This window comes from Puma concolor, chromosome A3 (assembly GCF_028749965.1).
Source record: "Puma concolor isolate L17-30 chromosome A3, mPumCon1.1.hap2, whole genome shotgun sequence".
NCBI lineage: Eukaryota > Metazoa > Chordata > Mammalia > Carnivora > Felidae > Puma > Puma concolor.
The window spans coordinates 55280392-55302891 of NC_141669.1; the positions used below are offsets into that span (position 1 = coordinate 55280392).

The window sequence follows — 22500 nt, forward strand, 5'->3', positions numbered from 1 at the left end:
GAGAACGTTTGATTGGATCCTAATTTTTTTAAATGCTAAAAATGGACATTATTGGAAAAGTTGTGTAAAATTAAATATAGGACCATTAAAATTTACTGTACAATTATAAATTTCTCAAATGTGGTAAGTTTATATGTATGTACATAACAGTTTATATATATTTATGTATGTATATATACATTTTATATAAAAATGTTCTTGCTCTTAGGTGATACATGTTGACATATTTAAGGATGAAGAGCCAAAATCCATACAATGTACCTTCAGAAGGGTTCAGAAAACAATACATATATGAGAAAAAAATAAATATATACATATATATATATGTGTGTGTATGAGAGATAAAGAAAATGTGGCAAAATGTTACCATTAATTAATCTGCTAAAGACATATTAAGTGTTCATTGTACTATTCTTTCAACTTTTTCTGCAGGTCTGAAATCTTTCAAAATGAAAAGTTGAGGGAAAAATAGTTAAAATTTCAAATATGTTGGTGCCTAAAAGGTTTATTATCAAATTACCTAGAAAATGTAGTATATGATTGCTAAATGACATAAATACACCATCTCAGTAAAATTTATTTACAGTCATCTCAGTAAAATTAATAAGACTCTTTCTATAGTAGATTTTTCTAACTTCCTCGCTTGAGACTCGGTACCACAAACTGGTTGGCAATTGGCTACAAATCATTCAGGCTGTTTTTTCTCTCAAGTTTTGAAAAGTATATGTACCCTCAATCTCACCACAGTGCTCAGCACCCCTACAATCTCCCACTGAACACCTTTCACTCTTTAGTGTATGCCTGGCCTCTGCAGGCATTTGAATTTCCAACTTATGATTTGAGGCACACCTTTTTTAAGATTTTAATTTTTTTTTAGATATTATTTTAAGTAATCTCTATACCCAATGTGGGGCTCGAAATCATAACCCTGAGATCCAAGAGACGCACGTTCCACCAGCTAACCAGTTTGGCAGCCCCAAACTACACCTATGCTTTCAGATGCCAGTTCTTCACATGTGACATTGTACGCCAGATGCTACTAGTCGCTTGATCAATAGCTATTCATTTCTTCTTCCATACTAATATTTACTCTCCTTTTGTTTAGGCCAACAAGGTACCCATTTAAAAATATCCAAATGCCCAGAACTCCTCGTAGCTGTGGATAGCCAAACGACAAGTTCTAGGAAAGAATATGAGAGGGAGGGTGTGTATTAACGACGTTTTCTAGTTTCCGTATCTGATGTTTTAATATCTGGCACCTTGAACTAAGGAAGGACTACCCCAAGGGTTATCAGGTTCTTAGACACAGTAAATGACTCACCTGCAAGTATACCTTTCATATGCAAAATAACCAATCTAAAGTCTGTACCCCCGATTATGGCTTTACCTGGCTCTTATGCTGTGCTAATCACCCCAGGACTAGGCATCAGACAACTAGGGACAGCCCATACAGCTCAGAGCTCATAAAATTATTCAAAACTAGACCACCCGACACCTGTTTATCTTGCCTTGCCCATTCATTCCTAAGAAAGTTGTGAGAAAGGCTTTCCTGCAGTTCCCCTAGCTCTCTCTGCCTTCTGCCTCCCACCAATCTCACGTGGCCCTGCGTGGCATGGTGTGCCTTTCTTTCTCTTGGGAACTGTGAGTAATAAATTATCTTTTCAGTGGCAATCATCCATGATCAGTTGGCTTCACCATTCCTGAACAAAACAACAAAATCTCCATTTTAAAACAGTGGAGCTTCTGGAAAGATTATTGTCTTCAAGATAACAAGGAACAGGCTCGAAAGGAGTGGACCTTTTTTTGCCCTGTGCCTTTCTCTTTTCTTCCTGCTTAAATGGGACACTTCAAAGTACAGCAGCCATCTCGACTGCAGGCATGAATCACATGCAAAGGATGACCAAGGAGGAACACAGAAGAGCCGGTTCCTTGAGTATCTGCAACAGCCCCGGGCTGACTGCCCCTGAGATTCTCTTACAAAAGAAAAATCAATTTGGTTTGTCACATCTCGGTTACCTGCAGCCAAAAGCAATTATGATTAATATCCTTTACTTCAACAATACTGGACATCTAATAACAAATTTATTTATGTTCAGCCAGTCAGAGAAGGAATAGTAGAAAACAGAGAAGCTAACCAAATCTGTGCATTCAAGCACAAGAATTTTTTTTAGTATTAAAAAAACTGCACAGCATACAGCAGGAGCTGAAGCATACGCAGGCTACAGGGTAATGCTGAAATCACTCCTATCCTTTGTTAACAACAGCTGAAATGACAGAAATTCTTCTTCAGACACTACAGAACAAATGTTTTTTACTTGCATTCTTCATACGGTTTCGTGAATGGGGACAGGACTCTGTCTTTTGTATTGATACAATGTGGATCCCTTCTCTTTGATTTTCTGGTTCTGAATTGAATGTTTCCTGATAAGGACAAGTCCTTTCGCCTTGTCTTCATGTCTCATTTTTAAGACATGAAGTTTGTGCTAGAAGAAAAGATAAAGACATGAAAACATAAAAGAATTGTTTGTGAGTTGTTTGACAAATATTTATTTTTGACATCTACTGAAGTCAAACAGAATGAAGATTTTCTTACGCTACTAGCAGAAATGCTTGGATGTTTTGACTCAAGGTCTCTGACCTATTTGTTTATTATTTCCAAAATTCTAAAAATAAAAAACAAACCTGAATAAAATAAAAGCAGAAAAGTTATTGGACCCTGAAATAGAATAGACTGGTACCTTTCATTTCATTTTTGCCTATATATATTTACTAAAAAACCAACAACAGTCCATTTTTCTTAAAATGTTTTCCTACAGAAATTTCTGAATATCACAGGCAAGTTTAATGTATCTCATAAATACAATATCCCCATGTAGCCTGGCTCCTATAAACACAAGAACAGAGAAGAGGCAAGATTTGCTTTTTCCAAGATGAATTACAGAAGACACCAAAGGGTAAGGTAATAAAATTTTTCTTGTACAATGCTTAATAACTTACAGTACTTTCACACAAGATTGTCTAGTTTGCTCTATTAACAACAGACAAATAAAAAATAAGCAAATTCAAACTTCCACGGTAGAGAAAAATTAAAAAAAAAAAAAACATCTGGTAGGAGATTTGAATCTATATCATGAGACAATGCATAAACCTAAAGAAGCATAGGCTCTACTTTAGGCATAGTTTGCATAAAATATCTTCCTCAAACTTTTGTGTGTATATGTGGCAAGTACATAAAACCTAAAATTAAGACCCAAATTAAACAGACTCATTGCTGACAAACCTGTTGATGAAGCATAAAAGTGTCGTATCTAGAGTGCTTCCCAGTTACCAGATCCAAGATGCACTCCCCAGAGCTCAATCTACCTTGAGACTCTGTCAAAACATTAGACAAGTCAATCTTATTCCTCAAAAGAGCAAAAGTTAGTTGACACAAGGTGTTTAACGTTACCATACTTGGAATGTACCGAAGTTCATTTTTCTGATATTAACAAAGGGCAAGTTTGAGGAAACAAACATAGGCTCTCTAGAGAGATTCCAGTAAGCTCTCTTTAAAAGGTTATTAAAACACTGGATGTGAAATGGTCTTTGAACTTGTGAAATACTTTCCCATAAGACCAATGGTATAATAGTAGTTAGGCTATCAGGTTACCTCACAACTATCTATTTAATCCACAATACTGATGAAATATGGATCACTTAGATTTTAAAAAGTAAAATGCAATACCTGCTGAGCTCCTAATTCAAGGTTGCTGAATAGCCAGCCAATATGATAAAACTGGGCTGACTTAATGCCACTGAGGTTTCAACTCACCCAACCTGCTTGGCTTGCAATGCTACTTGTGAAGTGAATGCTATACAAACGTAAGAACATTATCCTCACCATTGATGTGATAGATGGCATCATAATAGAGACAATATAATGAGTAAAAACATAAGCAGAGCTTAGGAAGACAAAACTGGGTTGAAATCTCCACTTGGGACTTTGATACATTAAAGTTTCTCAATAAAATTCAGTTCAGCAAAAATTTCTTAAAAGACTTATTCTGTGCCAAGCATTCTTAGTGTGTCCAAAAGTGGTTTTCAACTCTGATTTCACAACAGAATCATCTTCAGAGCTTTTAAAAATACAGATACCCAGGGACGCCTGGGTGGCTCAGTCGGTTAAGCAACCGACTTTGGCTCAGGTCATGATCTCATGGTTCGTGAATTCGAGCCCCGCCGTGGGAGCCTGCTTCAGATTCTGCCTCCCTCTCTCTGCCCCTTCCTACTTCACACTCTGTCTCTCTCTCTCAAAAATAAAAAACATTAAAAAAATAATAATAAGTAAATAAAAATACAGATACCCAAATGCTACCTACAAGAATCAAAATACCAGTGGAAGGAACATAGAGAGAGGTACAAAAGCATGTGAGAAGATGGCATATTCAGGCTGAGTAGTACGTGGGAGATAATTTGGAGAGATTGATTTAGAAATAAATATATGTAGGGGCGCCTGGGTGGCGCAGTCGGTTAAGCGTCCGACTTCAGCCAGGTCACGATCTCGCGGTCCGTGAGTTCGAGCCCCGCGTCAGGCTCTGGGCTGATGGCTCAGAGCCTGAAGCCTGTTTCCGATTCTGTGTCTCCCTCTCTCTCTGACCCTCCCCCGTTCATGCTCTGTCTCTCTCTGTCCCAAAAAAAATAAATAAACGTTGAAAAAAAAAATTAAAAAAAAAAAAAAGAAATAAATATATGTAAAATATACAGGAATATACATACGTGTGAAAAGTAATTCACTATGCACCTATTATAATGTCCAAAACCCAAAACACTGAGAACACCAAATGCTGGTGAAGTTGCGGAACAACAGGAAATCATTCATGGATGGTGGGGATGCAAAATGGTACAGCCACATTGAAAGACAGTTGGCAGCTTTTTACAAAACTAAACACACTCTTAACATATGGTCCAGCAATTGAGCTCCTTGGTATTTACCCAAATGAACTGAAAACTTATGTCTACATAAAAACTTGCACATGGATGGTTGTAACAGCTTTATTCATAACCGCCACAACTTGGAAGTAACCAAGATATCCTTCAGCAGGTAAATGGATAAACTGTGGAACATTCAGATATTGCAATATTACCCATCATTAAAAAGCCATGAGAAGACATGGAGGAACCTTAAATACCATTACTAAGTGAAAGAAGTCAGCCTAAAAAAGTCTATATTTACATACTGTATAATTCCAACTATATGATATGCTGGAAAAGGTAAATTATGGAGACAGTAAAAAGTTCGGTAGGTTGCAAGGGGTTGGGAAAGGAAGAAAGAACAGAAAGAGCATAGAGGATTTTTAAGACAGTGAAACTATTCTGTGTAATACTACAATACCTGATATGTGTCATTACACATTTGTCAAAACCCACACAATGTGCACCAGGAGTGAAGCTTAGTGCTAAACCATGGACTTTGAATGATAATGACAAGTCAATATAGGTTCATTGGATATACCAGTGTAGTGCAAGATATCGACAGCGAAGAAAGGTGGGGTGAGGAACAGAGATGAAAACTCTCTGTATTTTGTACTCAATTCTGCCATGAACCTAAGACTGCTGAAAAAATAAAGCCTATTTTAAAGAAGAAAAATAAATACTGTAAAAGCAAAGTCCATAAAAGTTAAAAGGGGATCAGTGATGTAATGTGATTATCCCACAAGCCTGGTCAGCACTTACCCAATTATCCAATCGGTCATACACTTTCTGTCTCGGACCCGGGAAATCATACATCCACTGAGCCTGAAGGGCCTTTCCCTCTCTACCACCCACTCTCCACCTACCAAACAGCTAACTGTTCTGACACTCCAAAGTCAACTCAATGTCACTGAGTCAGGAAGCCTTCCCTAACCCCTCATCTTAACTGTGGGTTCCTTCCTATACCTCTCTGTATCATGTAACATCCTTTTCTGTTTGGCTCATAGTACTGAAACAAAATTTTTAATTAAATGTGACCTTTCAGAAGTTGGGGGTTATATCTAAAAATCCAGATTTCTTACTACTCTCCTTTTTTTTTTTTTTTCATGTTTCTTACTAATCTTGAAAATAACCATAGGACTTTGTTACCAGGTGGGCATGGGGGTGAGTGGTGGGGACCACATTACAGGTCATTTTCCTTGTGGCCTTCCCAACACTAAGGCAGCTGTCATCTATGACACTGCTGTAATTTATTTACCATCATCCCTGTGCTGTTTTTCCTACACAGTCCCATTTCATTCACTCAGGTGCCTGCCTGGTTCCAGTTCCCATTTGAGGTTGCAAATGCTATTTAGTTACTTGTTTCTCTGACTCTCATACCTAGGAAACTAAGTTTCTTGAGAGTAATGACTTGTTTCTCTTTCATCCTTCCATTCTGACTACAGTATATATTGAACTATTTTCTGAATTCACTAAATGAAAATGAAATAGGAAATGGAATAGAAAAAAATGCTAACATTCAATCCATCATGAATGTTGCTCTGAAAGCTTTAGCAGTTGGTAGCACTGCTTCTTTGCTATGCTTAAATTCACTGCAAAATTCTATATCCTTTTCAAACCTAAGTTACAAGTAGGCTCTTTTTGAGGGTTGGAAGAATGAGAAGCAGAGACACAGAAAAGGAAGAGATCATGTCCTTTGAAGGCCTACTATGTGCCAGACACTGTACTAGACTAAAAAGGTGCAGGAGATGGAGGGGATACCCAGCAGCTAGGAGTGCTTGGCACATCCCTAGGGACCAGATAGGACTAGGTTCCAGAAAGGCCAGTGAGATTCTGCAAAAGGCACAAACAATACAGAGTTGCCAGGCCAGGGAGTGGTTACTGGCTACTTTTGTATATACTTTGTAGGACACTTATAGCATTCTTAGAAATGGTGAACTGATACCAGGGAAGGTCTATATTAGAGCCCATGACTATCCCCACCCACAACCAAGGGCCTCTTCTCTTTTCAATTAAAGCAGTAGATTCTATTACACCTGCCGTTAGGAAGACTCACTAGATAGCTGGCATTGTCCTTTTTCCTTGGAGGAAACAGATTAGAAACGAATGTGTCATATAATCCCCATCAAAACAGAAAAAGGGAAATTTGAAATTAGAAACAGTGGTTTTCATTTAAGAGTATAATCAGCTTTTTAAAAAGCGCATATAATCAGCTTTAATTAGAGAAAAACTATAAAGCAAATAATTTGGCCTAAAGGTACTCTTGAGATGCTATACTGTAAAACCTTAACTAAAGTTAAATTTTTTTACTTAAGATAAATTATAGTTTCACATATAGTTGGAAGATATAATACACAAAGACCTCTTGTACCATATCCCCAGTTTGCCCAGCAGTAACATCTTGTAACACTATAGTCCAGTATCACAACAGGATACTAATATTGATACAGTCAAGATACAGAATATTTCCACCACCACACAAATCCTCATGTTGCTGTGTTATAGCCATACCAGTCTCCTTCTGCTCCCCTCTCCACTTCTTTTAACTCCTGGCAACCACTAATCTGTTCTCCATGTTTACAATTTTGTAATTGCAATAATGTTATGTAAATGAATTCATACAATATGTAACCTTTGGGATTGGCTGACTTCAGCCAGTATAATTCCATGGAGATTCATCTTGGTGTAAAACCTTTAACTGGTATGGATCATAAAACACAATTACAACCTGGTAAAGTAACCAAGACCTCAGGTTCCCTGATGACTCCCACTAAAGTAAATGGCACAAGAACATTAAATTTCACTGTACTCTGTTATCTATAAGTGGTCTCTATATGTACTCTCCTGCCACTGTAAAGACAAAGACATTCTCATCAATTTGTTTCACCACCAAGCCCATTTTACACATTGGAATTAAAAACCTTTGTTTGTGTGGCCATGAACGCTTGTGAAACTTGTCTCCAAAAAAACATAACCTGTTAAATGAGTTCAAAAATCATTATTAATCATTAAGTATTAATGATTAATAATCACATTATGAGTAATTTACAATGAACATCCTGAGTTTTCCCACTTCAAGTAAGTCTTTGCTCTCTCACACTACAAAAAAAAAGCATCACTGGAATAATTGCTGTTTGAAATAGTACCTTCATGTTGAGTTTTAACCACTGCAAAGAAAGAATATCTTTTTTAAAAAACCACAAGCTGATTTGTTCTTCAAATTTTTCCTTTAACACACTTAGGACACTGTTCATAACCACTTCTAATATCTGCCAAACTTGGCAAAAGAATGTCATCACAGAATGATTAATCGAAAAGGAGAAGCAAAATTCTGACCAGACAGACTAACTTTCTACTCCTTACTATTTGAAGACAGGAACCAAGTAGGCTCATCTCACATCAGCAAGCCTATAATACAAAGATCAAGCTACAAGTAATGAAAGAGTCTGCAACCTGTTGCCATGTTTATAAAACACAGGCCTAAAATTCATCGACCCTTAACCAGAAACACAGTACTCTGTATTGGTGATACAATTTGTTAAGCAAATCAAAATTCACTTGTGAACAGACATAAGGTTTCTAGATGAAGCACATACTCTGTTAAATTTCATATATATATATATATATATATATACACACACACATATGTATATATATGTATACACACACATATATTTAAATATATATGGAGAAAGGAGGAAGGGAGGGAAGAAGGAAACAAATCTCTCAGGTAGTTCTCTCAAATTCAAATGTTTGTGTAAACTAACTATGGGGAAAAGTAACAACGTTATTTAAACATTTAAGTAATTACTTGTCCAGTAAAAAAAATAAATACCAGGTGAACTTCAACTGTCTCAATAACCTTACTATCCATATATGTACACACACACATACACATCGATTAGGACTGACCTCTGCATCAGAACCCCCAAGTACCACTCCTTTTCCTGCGCCAAGAAGGAGCCTAAGGCTAATAATATCAATGGTTCCATGTAGACACTGGAGGCTAGCCAGGATAACAGTCCACACTCCTCACTGGCTAGCATTAGCTCACTGACACAGGTTTGTCTCCAGAGGCCAAGAGAAAACTCCTAGAGGGCAGAGACCTATATCTCATTCATCTTTGTAACCCCACAGTGCTACCGTCTGCAAAGGTGCTGCGCAAAGTGGGCACTAAACAAAATATGATGAATGTTACAAAAAATAATATATCTGTTTTAGGTAGAGATCTATAAAATTTAAGAATGCAACAGGAAAATTTCCTAACTCTTAAACATCCCAAAGAGGGTGGAGAATATATAGCTTAGTGGCACTACATGTCCAAAAGCTTATTTGCACCCTTTAAATAACCGCTCTATGGCTCAATTTTCTCTTCTGAACAATGAAGATAATAAGAGCACCTAATTCCTAGGATTTTGAAGTGATTAAAAAGTTGGGGCATGTAAAGTCCTTAGATCAATGTCCGGAACACTACACTCTACTTTAAGAGTTAGCTGCTGATATTACTGAAAAAGACTATTCCATAAAAGTAAGGCCCATACAGTCCCACAAGAGGCCAAAAGCTTAAAAGAAATCATTCTAGGAAAGAGAAAATCAGGGGTTGGCAAACTTTTCCTGTAAAGGGCCAAATTCTACTGTAAATACTGTGGCTTGTCAGGCCAAGAGGCAATATCCTCAACTCTTGGGCCAATTGTTCTTCCTAAAAGGCTAACAGGTTTTTTGTTTGTTTGTTTACATTTCACATTTTAAAACTTAAGAACCATCCTTAGTACATGGCTCCATACAAAAACAGCCTGGATTTGGACCCAGGGCCATAGTTTGCTGACCCCTGGATAAAATTATAATGATCATACAAATCAGTGCTTATTAAGGGCACCACTAGAAAACGTTTGTGAGCTGTTTAAAGTTGACTGAAAACCGTGCTGCTCCCTAGCTTCTAAAATCCAGACAGGCAGGGCCGGGTGGTAGGGAAGCCAGAAACGGGGCTTCAGGAGACAGCCAGGACCTCGCACGGCTCTCCGGGCCCGGCCGAGCCCCCTGCCACACTTACTCGCAGCAGCGGCCCGCGGCCGATCACCGTCTCCCCGGGCGCCAGGGCCACCCGGGGGCCGCCGTCCTGCGGTTGCAGCTCGAAGCCCCCGGACATGGCGGCGAAGACTACACCCCTTGGCAAGGAGACGGTCCCCGCAGCCGTTTCCGCCTTCCATGGACACGCACAGGGCCTAGGCAGGCCCTCGGAAAAATGCAGGGGGAGGGGAGCACAAGCTCCGCTCGGGGGTGTCCAGGCCTGGCACTGCAAGAGCTCTGGCGCCGCAGCAAGAGCCCCGCCTCTCCTCTCCGGCCAGTGACGCGTTCCGGGATTCCTCCAACACTCCGCCTCAAAATTATTTTTTAAAAGCCCCGGCTAACCACCCCACCACCCCGCTTTCTCACCGCCCACCCGTCACAGGGGATGTCGGGCCTTGTAGTCCGTGGCGCCCTCCTTCTCCTCTCTTGCTGAGTTGAAACGCCCAGATAAAACTACCACTCCCAAAAGGCAACGCGCGCTCCTCTCTACGCCTGTGCGAAGTCCGAGTCAGCAAGGCGGGACTATAGTGGGCGGAACTGGAGGGACTATGGCGAAGGATTCGAATTCCGGAGGATTTAATTTGCTGGAGAAGGGACCGCGGCCCTGGAGGTAGGAGTTCCCGCTGACGTCTGGACGACGCAGCCTCAGCTCAGTCCCCTGGAGCTGCGGTGACAGTCAGTGCTGACGGTTGTTATTGTCGCTTTTTTGTCATTGCTCCGTGTTCTTTGGACTCGGGCAGCTGCAGACTGCGCGAGATCCTCAAGGAGGGCACTCAGATGGGATGTGGAGTTACCTGCGGGGTGTGTCTGCGCCGCCTCTCGATCCCTCCCTTCCTGTGACACCTGAAAGGGGGGGCGAGCTCTTCCCTAACTCGAGAGATAATTCAGCAAAGTTTGGTTCATAAAGAAGGGGCAGAAGAGGGATAGTTTTCCAGGTATCCAGGCAAAACTGGCCTTAGAAGAAGATGCCTAGCGGAAATTTAGGAACCTCACCGAGGCACCCCCCAGCTGTTAAACTCAAAAATTCGTTTGCCTCCTGGGAAAGAACTGTAACGAGAGGACGCGTTTTATTCCCCAATGAGATTCTGGGAGAAGTAACAAATGTTTAAATGCAACAGTAACGTTCTCCACATTAATATGAGATTTTTTTTTCCCCCAGAAATACAGTAGTTCGGCTTTGGTTTGTATTGATATTGAGAGAGACGAGCTCCTGATAAAAATTTGCTCTTGACTCATGAACTTGTTTCTATCAGTTTGCTTTTTACTTCCCCAAAACTTCGAGAGGAAGTCCTAATGTCTGTTGAACACAGACATTAAAATTCTTACTATAGCTAATTTGGATCATAAACAATCAAACGAATGGGAGCAATTGTGGCCTTGAGAAGTACAGAAACATAGGTAAGTAGCATGTTTAGAAAGGGGAATCATTAGCTGAGTTAAAAAGAAGTATTTAGCAAACCCTTCTTCCTGCACTGTAACCCACCCCCCATTATAAAAGGAAGTGCAACATGGAGTAAACTGATTTTGAGTAATCTGAGCTGTCTTTATATGCAAAAATAGCTCATGCTTTCAACTGATTTTGGAGCCTAGACCATGCACTTTAGGTAAATTAGCCGAAACTGGACTTTCAGTCTGTAATTATATGCTATACCTAACTGAGTTATAAACATTGTTTATAATTGCTGGTTACTGTTGCTTTATGGCCTCAATACCTAGTGTTCTTCATTCATAATTATGCATGTAGGATACCTTCAAGAGGCCATTTCTAAAACACTGATCTAATAACTGAATTGAAAATTTGAGGCTTTGTGTTGTTATAACCTGGACTTCAACCTCTTTTCCACTGTGTCAACTGTGAGCACCTACCCATTAGGTACAAGTAGATAACAATTATCATATAAACTACAAAAGTCCATCAGGGTTGTGGTTAAGTCACAAACTGTAGATGAAGAACTTAATGACAAGGCATCAATTCCCACAGACAAGTATTTAGGAGTTCAAGAGATTGAACCATACACATTTTCAAAAGTATTTTCAGCAAATGCGTGGAATCAAACGTGTTCCCACAATAGTTATTTCTACTACTAAACTCAAAGTATAGTTTGTGAGGTATCATTTCACTTTTTTAGATAATGTTCTTTGGGAGCAGAAACATAAATGTTTAGAAACAAACCCATTTACCAAAAACATTTAAAAAGAAGAGAAGTAGGGAGCGCCTGCATGGCTCAGTCGGTTAAGCGTACAACTTCGGCTCAGGTCACGATCTCCTGGTTTGTGGGTTCGAGCCCACATCGGGCTATATGCTGGCAGCTCAGAGCCTGGAGCCTACTTCTGATTCTGTGTCTCCCTCTCTCTCTGCCCCTCCCTGCTCACACTCTGTTTTCTCTCTCTCTCTCTAAAAAATTTTTAAAAAAATTTTTTTTAATTTTTTTTTAACGTTTATTTATTTTTGAGAGAGAGAGAGACAGAGCATGAACGGGGGAGGGTCAGAGAGAGAGGGAGACACAGAATCTGAAACAGGCTCCAGGCTCTGAGCGGTCAGCACAGAGCCCGACGCGGGGCTTGAACTCACGGAGTGTGAGATCGTGACCTGAGCCGAAGTCAGCCGCTCAACCGACTGAGCCACCCAGGCGCCCCAGAAAAAAAAATTTTTTAAAGGGAAGTAACATGTGTTGAGTGTCTCCTATGTGCAATTTATTTTTTTTTTAATTTTTTTTTTCCAACGTTTATTTATTTTTGGGATAGAGAGAGACAGAGCATGAACGGGGGAGGGGCAGAGAGAGAGGGAGACACAGAATCGGAACCAGGCTCCAGGCTCTGAGCCATCAGCCCAGAGCCTGACGCGGGGCTTGAACTCACGGACCGCGAGATCGTGACCTGGCTGAAGTCGGACGCTTAACCGACTGCGCCACCCAGGCGCCCCTCCTATGTGCAATTTAGATGAAGCTAGATGGTTTACACATTATCCCTGTTAATCCTTGTAAGAACACACAGGAAAGGAGCATCATTGGCCCCATTTTACAGATTGAAAACCTCAAGTCATGAAAGTTAAGGTTCTTGTAATCATACCCAGAAAATATCTGGCTCAGAGTAGGTTCTATAGTCTGATCTGAAGAGACTGAGCGTGTTTAAACTTTGCCTTTTAGGTTACATATGTGGATAATTTGCTAAAACATCAAGCTATGCAGAAAAGCCTCAAGAGGAACAATAATTCAAGAGTTTCTGGCATAAAATTGAATTCTGTGGATGCTGAGAAGGAAAAGAAAGAGAGTCAAAAGACCTTTGTTGAACTGTTGCCTCCAGAAGTCACTTTTAAAATTTTCAGTCAGCTGGACATTCGGAGTTTGTGCAGGGCTTCCATAACTTGCAGGAGCTGGAATTACACAGTAAGAAACAGTGACTCCTTATGGAAACCTCATTGCTTGACCTTAAGAGCTGTGTGCCAAAGAGAAGTAGACGATGATCTAGAAAGTGGATATTCCTGGAGAGTAAGTTTAGTCTTTGAAGTCTGTGGTGTTCTTGACAATATGGTGATAGGTTTGAGCCAACTCTGCCTTCTGCACAGAGGAGGTAGGATTTCATATACAGAGTGACATACAGAGTGTGTTGGCTTTTGGCCTTGAAGTTGAATTAGTATTTTCCTGCAAACCACATCATCCCATCCATCCTTTTACGTTTTTTAAATACTAAATTCAGGCATATTCCTCTGTTAGCTACTTCATTCCACCTTTTCCACAACTCACAGCAAACTCTGTGGCTCACTCTGTGTGTATACACATATACGTACACCCACACCCACCCACCCACGCACATATGCTTACCACAAATGTAATAGTAGATGTGTATATCAAAGTAAATATTTAATCTTCTTTTCAGCCCTGTCATTCAGCTTCTCTAGTTTTAAACAAACTCACTGACCAACCACCTACTCTATTTTTTAACAATGATGATTTACCTCTTTCAGGTAATACTACTGAGGAATTACCAGAAGAGTAAAGTGAAACATGAATGGCTAAGTGGCAGATACAGCAACATATGTTCTCCTCTTAGCCTACCAGAAAAAATCATGTACCCAATGGATGTAGATACATGGGGGGAAATTCTAGAAGCAGAACTGGAAAGATAAGCTGAAAAATTACAAACACATCTTGTAACTTTGAGAGTTTAAAACTAAAATGATTCTTAGGTTTGTTTTTTTGTTCGCCTTTTTAATGTTTAACATTCAAAAGAAAATATTGTAAAAGTCCAGCTTTGTTTTTATTCTGCACTTTCATAAAAATTCTGGCTTTACTGTAATGCAGAAAAATCATGATATGTTATTTATGTAAGAAATACTATACTGATAGAGTGTTTTAAATGTATTGCTTCATGTATTTATATTAGTATATTGCAGTACTCTAATGACAAAGGAGTTTGATTGGTATTTCCTGCTTAATGGTAATTCAAAAATTCAGGAAACCATATGAAGAAACTGATTAGTGATTCATTAAGTAGTAGACATAACTAGGCTTATAACTAGAAGTAGACATAATTAGCAAGACTACCTAAAATGAAATTAATAGTAACATGTTGAAATGTAGAATATAATAAATTTATATTTTGATAACTTTGAAATGTCCATTTCAGTGGCATCAGATTGAATTGTCAAACACTGAGCCCATTTTAAAATGTGCTAAACTTGTGGTTTAGTTTAAAATTAATCTGACTGGAAGGCTGAAACTTGTGAGATCATGATACCCATTACTTGCCTACAGACCTAGAACTGCTCTCAGGGACAGCCATCAGCACCGCCACACTGTTTTTCTTGGCAAACGCTTTCCAACAGCCTTACAGCACCATCTAGTGTACTACTTGTAGATAACCAAGGCAAGGGACTTAGATCCTTTTTGTTTTCCCCACATTTAAAAGAAAAAACGTGAAAAAAAAAAAGGAGGAGGAGAAGAACTGTATTATTTTAGAGTACGCTATATACCTGACTTGTTTAAATTTATAGCTTTCCAGGAATCTTTAACTTTTGTTTTTCTTTTTCTTAAAAGTAGATGGTATAGTACTCACTATACCAGATTGTTCATTCTGAATCTGTGGTCAACACCATAGTAAAAAGTGTCTGTGAAACACTTTAGTCAATATGGCATTTTCTTCTTAAATTGTGCTCTGTGGCACAAAAAATAAGAATCCGGGAAACCAGTATTTAACAAATAGGCACAATATTGGAAAGATGCCTTACTCTATGCAGATTCCTTGTGTTGGATCAAGCAGGTGAGGATCTGTTGGAAGGAACCTTAAAGACCAGGCATCATTCTCTAGGACTAGTTGACAATCCCTTTTAGAGGAATACCTTTCAGCCACCATTAACTCTCTTCTTGGCAAACTCTTTTGTAAAACTTATTCTCTGGACCTGGAAACCATCCCTAGATTATACCATTCTGGATCAAGTGGCCCTCGTTAAGTAAGGTTCCCATAGTTCTTTGTACATACCATTCTCAAAGCTGTCTACTACATTAAATTGTCAGTCTTATTTGTCTGTCCCCCTTGCCCCCACTGCCGCTTTGGACTATGAGATTCTTTTTTTTTTTTTTTTCCTAGTTTATTTATTTTGAGAGAGAGAGGTAGAGACACAATCCCAAGCAGGCTCCATGCTGTCAGCTCAAAGCCAAATGCGGGGCCCTATCTCATGAACTGTGAGATCATGACCTGAGCCAAAATCAGGAGTCAGATCCTCAACTGACTGAGCCACCCAGTCACCCCAGGACTGTGAGCTTCTTAAAGGCAGGGACCATTTATTTATTTATGTGTTCTCAAAACCTGGAATATAGTAGCTTTTCCCTAATGATTTGTTAAATTATTCCTATGTTATTTATTTTAACCCTACCCAGAATGTATAATAAAAATAATTTACATTATCGTTAGTGGACAAAACTGTATTGAAATGCAATGTAAACCTGTAAGATAGATGGGATGCTTACTATTAATGCTAATATATGAATGATTGTTTTAGTCTTCTCAAAAGCTACAAGGGAAAAATAAGGAAATAGAAATGTTTTCTTTTATGTTTTTGAATAAACACTTGAAAATAAACTTAACCCAAAAATATCACTTACTGTAATTATTGGGTCACTCCAGTGAGTTTTCAGTAATACTTTGCAAGCTATATGAACAATCTAGTTGTTTTTAGTACCATAACCTTAAAATAATTTTTTATATAATAAGCTATAAGCTATAAGCTATGATCACAGTCTACACAGAAAGTAAAGTTTGGAAACTTAATGATAACTTTTATGGTATGGTCTTAGAATGAACTGTACATTTATCAGACCGAGCCATTAGCATCTGAGAACATGAGTGGGTGGAGTAGAATGGAGAGAAGACATACTCTTACTCATAGATAAAATAACATGTTACATATACACAGTTTGTAAAAAAGGCAAGATTACTGGAATAGAATATTGAGTTTCTAGTTGTTTATTATTTAATCAGTTCAAGATCTAATATATATTTTTTTAATTTAGAAGTTTTTCTTTAGTTGCTTCTAGTTTATAACACAATCTTACTTAAGCCAGGACATAATCATCAGTAAAAATCTATATGAATATAAACTTCAGATCTTAGAATACTCAAGTATATAAAAGCCTAATTTGAAAAATATACCCTAACCACTTTAATTTCATCTTTGCTTTGACTTCATATAATATCTTCTTTCCAAAACTTCAAATACCCTAATAATATTAACAATGAGCAGTAACATCAGGAAGTGGATTGGGAAGAATAGATGGAAGAGCAGAATTAAAAGACCAAAATCATCAAATAGATTAAATTAGATCAACAATGGACAAAGTTGGTGAATTATAATAGCTAACATTTGTTGAGTGCCTACTCTGAACCAAGCACAGTGCTAATGCGGGGGATACTATTACTCTATATCCATATTATGGATGAGGAAACTGAAAATTGGAGAATGATCTTACCTATCGGTTCATCACCACTCCCCAGCACCTCTATGAGTATGTAACATGTAGTAAGTGCTCAATACATTTTTAATGAATGAATTAAAAGCTTATCTGAGAATGAGTAACTCGAATAAAAAAGCCAAGAATGTTCCTCCAACTTTTTATTTTTCACTTAAAATTTTTTTTAAGTTTATTTATTTTGAGAGAGACAGAGGCAAGCGGGGTAGGGAGACACAGAATCTGAAGCAGGCTCTCGGCTCTGAGCTATCAGCACAGAATCCAAAGTGGGGCTCAAACTCAATGAGCCATGAGATCATGACCCGAGCCGAAGTCAGACGCTTAACCAACTGAGCCTCCAACTTTTTATTTTGAAAAGATTTAAACACACAGAAAAGTAAAAATACATGACAAAAAACTCTTATGTATATACTTCACTTAGACCAGTTGTTAACATTTCCACTTTTGTTTTATTTATTACTTATTTTAACTGAAGCATTTGAAACTAAGTTGCAGACATAATACTTTACCCCTCAATATTTCAACATGCATCTCTTAAGTACATTCTCCTATGTGCAATACCATTATCACATATAAAATTTTTATATTGATTCAATAATATAATTTGTAATCCCTATTTAAATTTCCTTAATGGCCTCAAAAATATGTGGATTTTTTTTTTTTCCAATTCAGGATCCAAACAGGGTTTCGAATGCGTGTCATTTTTTTATGTCCCCTTAATCTCTCTGAACCAGAAGTATCCCTCTGCCCTTGGTTTTCTTTTTCAGGATATTGACTTGTTGGTTGTTTTTTTTTTTTTTTTAAGTTTATTTATTTATTTGAGAGAGACAGAGACAGCGCAAGTGGATGGGGGGCAGAGAGAGAGGGAGAGAGAGAGAATCCCAAGCAGGCTCCATGCTTCCAGCTGCAGAGCCCGACACAGGGCTCAGTCAGACCCACAAATTGTGAGATCATGACCTGAGCCAAAACCAAGAATCGGGAGCTTAACCAACTGAGCCACCCAGGTAACCTGATTTGTTGGATTTTTTAAGAATTCTGGTTGGTTTTCTTACAGAATGTTCTGTAAATGATTTGTCTGATTATCTCTTCATGATTTGATTCAGGTAACACATATTTAGCAATTATACTACATAGATAAATGTAATATGCTTTTTAATGCACCACATTAAGAGGCACATGTCTGTGTGACCAGGTAAGTCTGATTATTTGATTGAGGTGGTAATCCTCAAATCTCTCCATTCAAAGAATATTTTCTTATAGAGTCAAGATTTCTTTTTTCAAGAACCCATTTCTAGAGTATTCCCTGTTGACTAAACCCTATGCTAAATGCTTTATAACATTTTCATATTCCATCTTCATAATTAGACTTTCAAAGAACACAGGAAATCATCTCCAAGTTATTTTCCATATCAACATAAGGAGATGCAAAATCACTATTTAAACCCAATTCTCTTTGATTTCAGAGACCAAGTTTTTAACCACTAGAGTAGAGCACGTTGTATAATTTTGACAGTCCTTACATTAAGGCAACATAAAGGACTAAGACTAACAAGGAACACCTCCCAATACAAATATCTAGAAAATCAATATCTAGATGAAACCAGTATTAGATGTATAGAACTTGACATTTATGCTAATAGCAGATCAGGCAATTCTGACAAGCCTTCCTACTTAGGACAACTTGAAAACTTGGGGCAACAAAAATTAATTCCCTGTAGATAGAGCTAACAAATAGTAAAGAAATATTTCACCTTTTAGGATGAGCACTGGGTGTTGTATGGAAACCAATTTGGCAATAAACTTCATATATTGAGAAAAAAAAAATATTGGACCAGTGTCTGGGGAAAGAAAAAGAGCCAGAGAGGTAAGTCCATGATTGAGGTTAATCTTGCCATGGAGCATTTGCCAATTTCTGCAAGACCAACTGAGAGATGAATACATTTTTGCCTTGTTCCTTACCTTCATGGGATACTTTCAGTGTTTCTTTATTTCAACATTCTCCTCCAGTGAAAGCATCCCCATGAAGGTAAGGAACAAGGCACAAATGTCCACAATCTCCATCTCCATTACTATTTCACACCATACTGGATGCATTAGTCACTGTATTCATTCAAGGGGAAAAAAAAAGTAGAGGCATAAGAATTGGAAAAGAAGTAAAATTCCACTTGCAGGTGGTATGATAATATATCTGCAAAACCCAATAGAATCAATGATAACACTGATATGAACAAAATAATTCAGTAGTCAGCAGGCTACAAAATATATATAACTATGTATATAGTTATAGGACAATATATAATAATTATGCAATTTAGATTAATCACATCAAAGGAATATCCATTAATTTCAATTTTTATCTAATACTTTTATTAACAATGGATATTGAACTTTATAAAAGGAGTGTTTGGCACCTGCGACTTAAGTTATACACCTAAGAATTTTTAAGAACTTTACAAATATTTTGTTATTATTCTACATGCTGTGACAATAGCTTCTTAGGTTGCTATAACGTGCATTTTTTCTCACATCCAGAAAACCAACAATATTGAAAATCATATTTTACAACATTGAAAAATTTGATGAACAGGCTAGCTTTCTCCCTTCAAATTGTCTTATAATAATAATAATAATAATAATATCTTCCAATGATTGAGTACATTTTACATGTACTTGAATCATATAGTCTTGAAAGTTAGTTTTTTATCACTAATTTTTTGAAATGCAAAAATTGAGATTCATGGAAGCAAAGTAATTTGAGTAAGGTCAAGCAGCTTGTACCTGGAGGAAAGGACCCTGACCTCAGGACTGGTTCAGGTAGCTGTTTCTGCTACACCATCCTTGAGACCTAGTAAATGCTAATAAACTGCCAGCAGAGGGAGCAATACTTCTATTGAAACTAACAAGAGCTTGAGTGTGGGAGTTGCACATTTCAGGCATGTTAGCTGATTGGAAAATCTGACTGAGTCAGAATTTGTACAAACCCTTTTGTTGTAAATGACAGAACTGAAACTAGTCCTGCCCATCTTCTGGGCCTTTCCAAGAAGAGAAGACTGGATATAACTTAAAAATCACAATCAGCCTTTCTAGCTAAATGTTAAGATGTCAGGGAATATAACCCTCCAATGAAGAGAATTCTTATCCCACTCTGTCTTTCATTCTTGTCTCCACCACCCAAAAGAGTTCTATCTATGTTTCCAAAGGCACAATAAAGAACATATGAATTCAGTTTTGCAGTTTTTTTCCCCAAAAAATATGTCCACATGATTATTCTGTGCAGATGTTTTTACATGAGGGTATTATTTCATTGTCCACAGGTTTGCTCTCCAAATTTTCAGCTCAGTGTCCATGGATGCTATAGTTCTATGAGGCTGAGCTGTTAGTGTGAGTATATTCTTCTGAAGTAACGGATGTGAGCTCTGAAGTTGACTTCAACAGCTTAGAATTAGACATTTATGGTCAAACAATCTTTAGGTGTCAAGAAATTTCTCACCCTTTTACCAACCTTGTGAGTAAATTCTATGCCCTTATATGAAGAGACTATAAAAAGAATTCACCCAGAGGTGAAGACTTTTCTAGAATTATGTTTTTATTCTTTCCATTTGAAACTCATTTGGGCAGAAAGAGTGGGTCAGGGGCCTTGAGGAGTTGAGCAAGGTAATCAAAATTCATGTGCAAGATCCCATTTCACTTAAAAATAAACCTGTCACATGTACATTTTGAAATACATCTCCTGGATTACACATCTTATTATATATACAATATCCACATCTCAAAATGGAAAGCAAAATGTGCTTAAGTACAATGTATAATTTCATATCACTTGTTTTGGATTCTGTTTTACTGACCCTGCCTGAAGTATGGTATATTTGTGATGTTAGAGTCACCAGTCAAGATTAATGCCTATGGATAATAATTGCTACCCTAAGGTAAGTGCTTACCATGTACAAGATACCTTTCCAACAACCATTAGGGACAGTCCATTCCTGCATCTTCCCCTTATTAACCGTGTGGGCAAGTTATCAATGCCTTAGTTTTTATCTGTAATATGTTTACAAAAGGATTCATCTCATAGAACTGTTACAAAGATCAGCAGTCATGTTCCATCTCCTCATATCCATTTCTCTGCCTCAGCTACTACTTATCAACTTTGTCTCTATAAATTTGCCTATTCTTTTCACTTAAGTTAATTTTTACAAATTTATGAGGTAGGGCTTCATTCTTCTGCATGTGGCTCTCTACTTGTCCCAGAACTATTTGTTGAAAAAATCTGTTCCTTCCTCATTGAATGGTTTTGGCACCCTTGTTGAAAGTCACTTGACCATAGATGCATGGATTCATTCTGGACTCTCAATTCTATTCCATTGATCTATCTACTCTTAACTCCAGTACCCCTTTGTCTTGATTACTGTAGCTTTGCATTAAGTGCAATTGGGAAGTCTAAGTCCTCTAACTTTGTTCTTTTTTCAAGATTGTTTTGCCTATTCTGAGTCTCAAGAGAATTGTTTTTGTTTTTGTTTTTTTTAACCTTACCTTAACTGGGGGAGTGTTCCATAAGGAGGAGAGCGAAAACTGTCCCAGGAAAAAAAAAATACTTCTGAGTGATTGGGCTGTCTTTTCTGCCAATTTCAGCATGGAGTATATCTCTTTTGTAGCTAAAGTAGCAGAAGGCATTTAATAATACATTAATAGTCAAGATATATTGTTCCTCTGGTATTTTCTGTATTATACAGTACAGTATAATAAATAGTATCTAATAAATAATAAATTTGTGCAGTAACAAATAGGAACAGAGATAAGGCAATAGAAATATTAATATTGGTTAGTGGTGATGCTCCAGGCTGATTACTTCCTGTTGATGAACAGGCCTGCTGTTGGCATTAAAAAGACACTTGAGAGACTGCAGACCCTGGAAATTCGGGCCATCTCTGCCCTTAAGAAGTTCTGCTGAGGACCCCAACCCCTGGGAGTTACTTTAGCCCAGAGGTCACTCTGAGTTACTCATGTGACTTGTCAGCTTTGTTTCTTTTTAAGTAATGGGAGCTTATTTTTCCAGAACTTCATTCCACAAATACCCTGGGATTTGGAGTTAAATTTAGTAAGGTTTAACATTTTGATTTTGTGCACTTCCCCTTTAGTCTTTTGTCACCTCTCTATTTTTATTCTCTGTATTTATCCTTCAGCTTATTTATTTTAGCTTCATTTTTACTTTTCACCCTATCTATTCTTGACTTCACAGTGTATATTTTATCCTTTTTCTATCCTTTTTTTATTTAGCTCTAATATTTATCTGTAATCCTTGTTTCTTTAATTTTTTAGTTATAGCCCTTTTACTCTTTTCTTTTTCTTTTTTTAAACCAAATCTCTTACTTTACTTTTCTGAATTACTCTTGGCTCCATCCTGGTTTAAAAAAGAAAAAGTCTTAGGGGCGCCTGGGTGGCTCAGTCTGTTGAGCGTCCGACTTCGGCTCAGGTCATGATCTCACGGTATGTGAGTGCGAGCCCCGCGTCGGGCTCTGTG

The 22500-nt window shown here is 37.9% G+C and overlaps 2 protein-coding genes across 5 annotated transcripts in view; one reads left to right on the top strand and one right to left on the bottom strand.

Moving 5' to 3' along the window:
• The window catches only part of APLF (aprataxin and PNKP like factor), a 91536-nt gene extending 81219 nt beyond the window's left edge, over window positions 1-10317 (bottom strand). For 2 of the 3 annotated variants that reach the window (XM_086700966.1, XM_025931855.2), the window contains exon 1: window positions 10001-10315. In XM_086700966.1, the coding sequence (XP_086557092.1) occupies window positions 10001-10096 (96 nt within the window). In that variant the 5' untranslated portion in view covers window positions 10097-10315. Of the gene's footprint in view, window positions 1-10000 lie in introns of all 3 variants that reach the window. The other variant, XM_086700967.1, reaches the window with a different exon arrangement.
• Window positions 10318-10524: 207 nt separating this feature from the next.
• FBXO48 (F-box protein 48) lies at window positions 10525-16110 on the top strand. 2 transcript variants are annotated; one of them, XM_086700968.1, is made up of 4 exons: window positions 10525-10627; window positions 11177-11415; window positions 13164-13505; window positions 13982-16110. In XM_086700968.1, the coding sequence occupies exons 3-4, from the start codon at window positions 13200-13202 to the stop codon at window positions 14141-14143; spliced, it is 468 nt and encodes a 155-aa protein (XP_086557094.1). In that variant the 5' UTR covers window positions 10525-10627; window positions 11177-11415; window positions 13164-13199; the 3' UTR covers window positions 14144-16110. The 2 variants fall into 2 exon arrangements, with proteins under 2 accessions (XP_086557094.1, XP_025787881.1); XM_025932096.2 differs by lacking the exon at window positions 11177-11415.
• Window positions 16111-22500: the final 6390 nt, after the last annotated feature.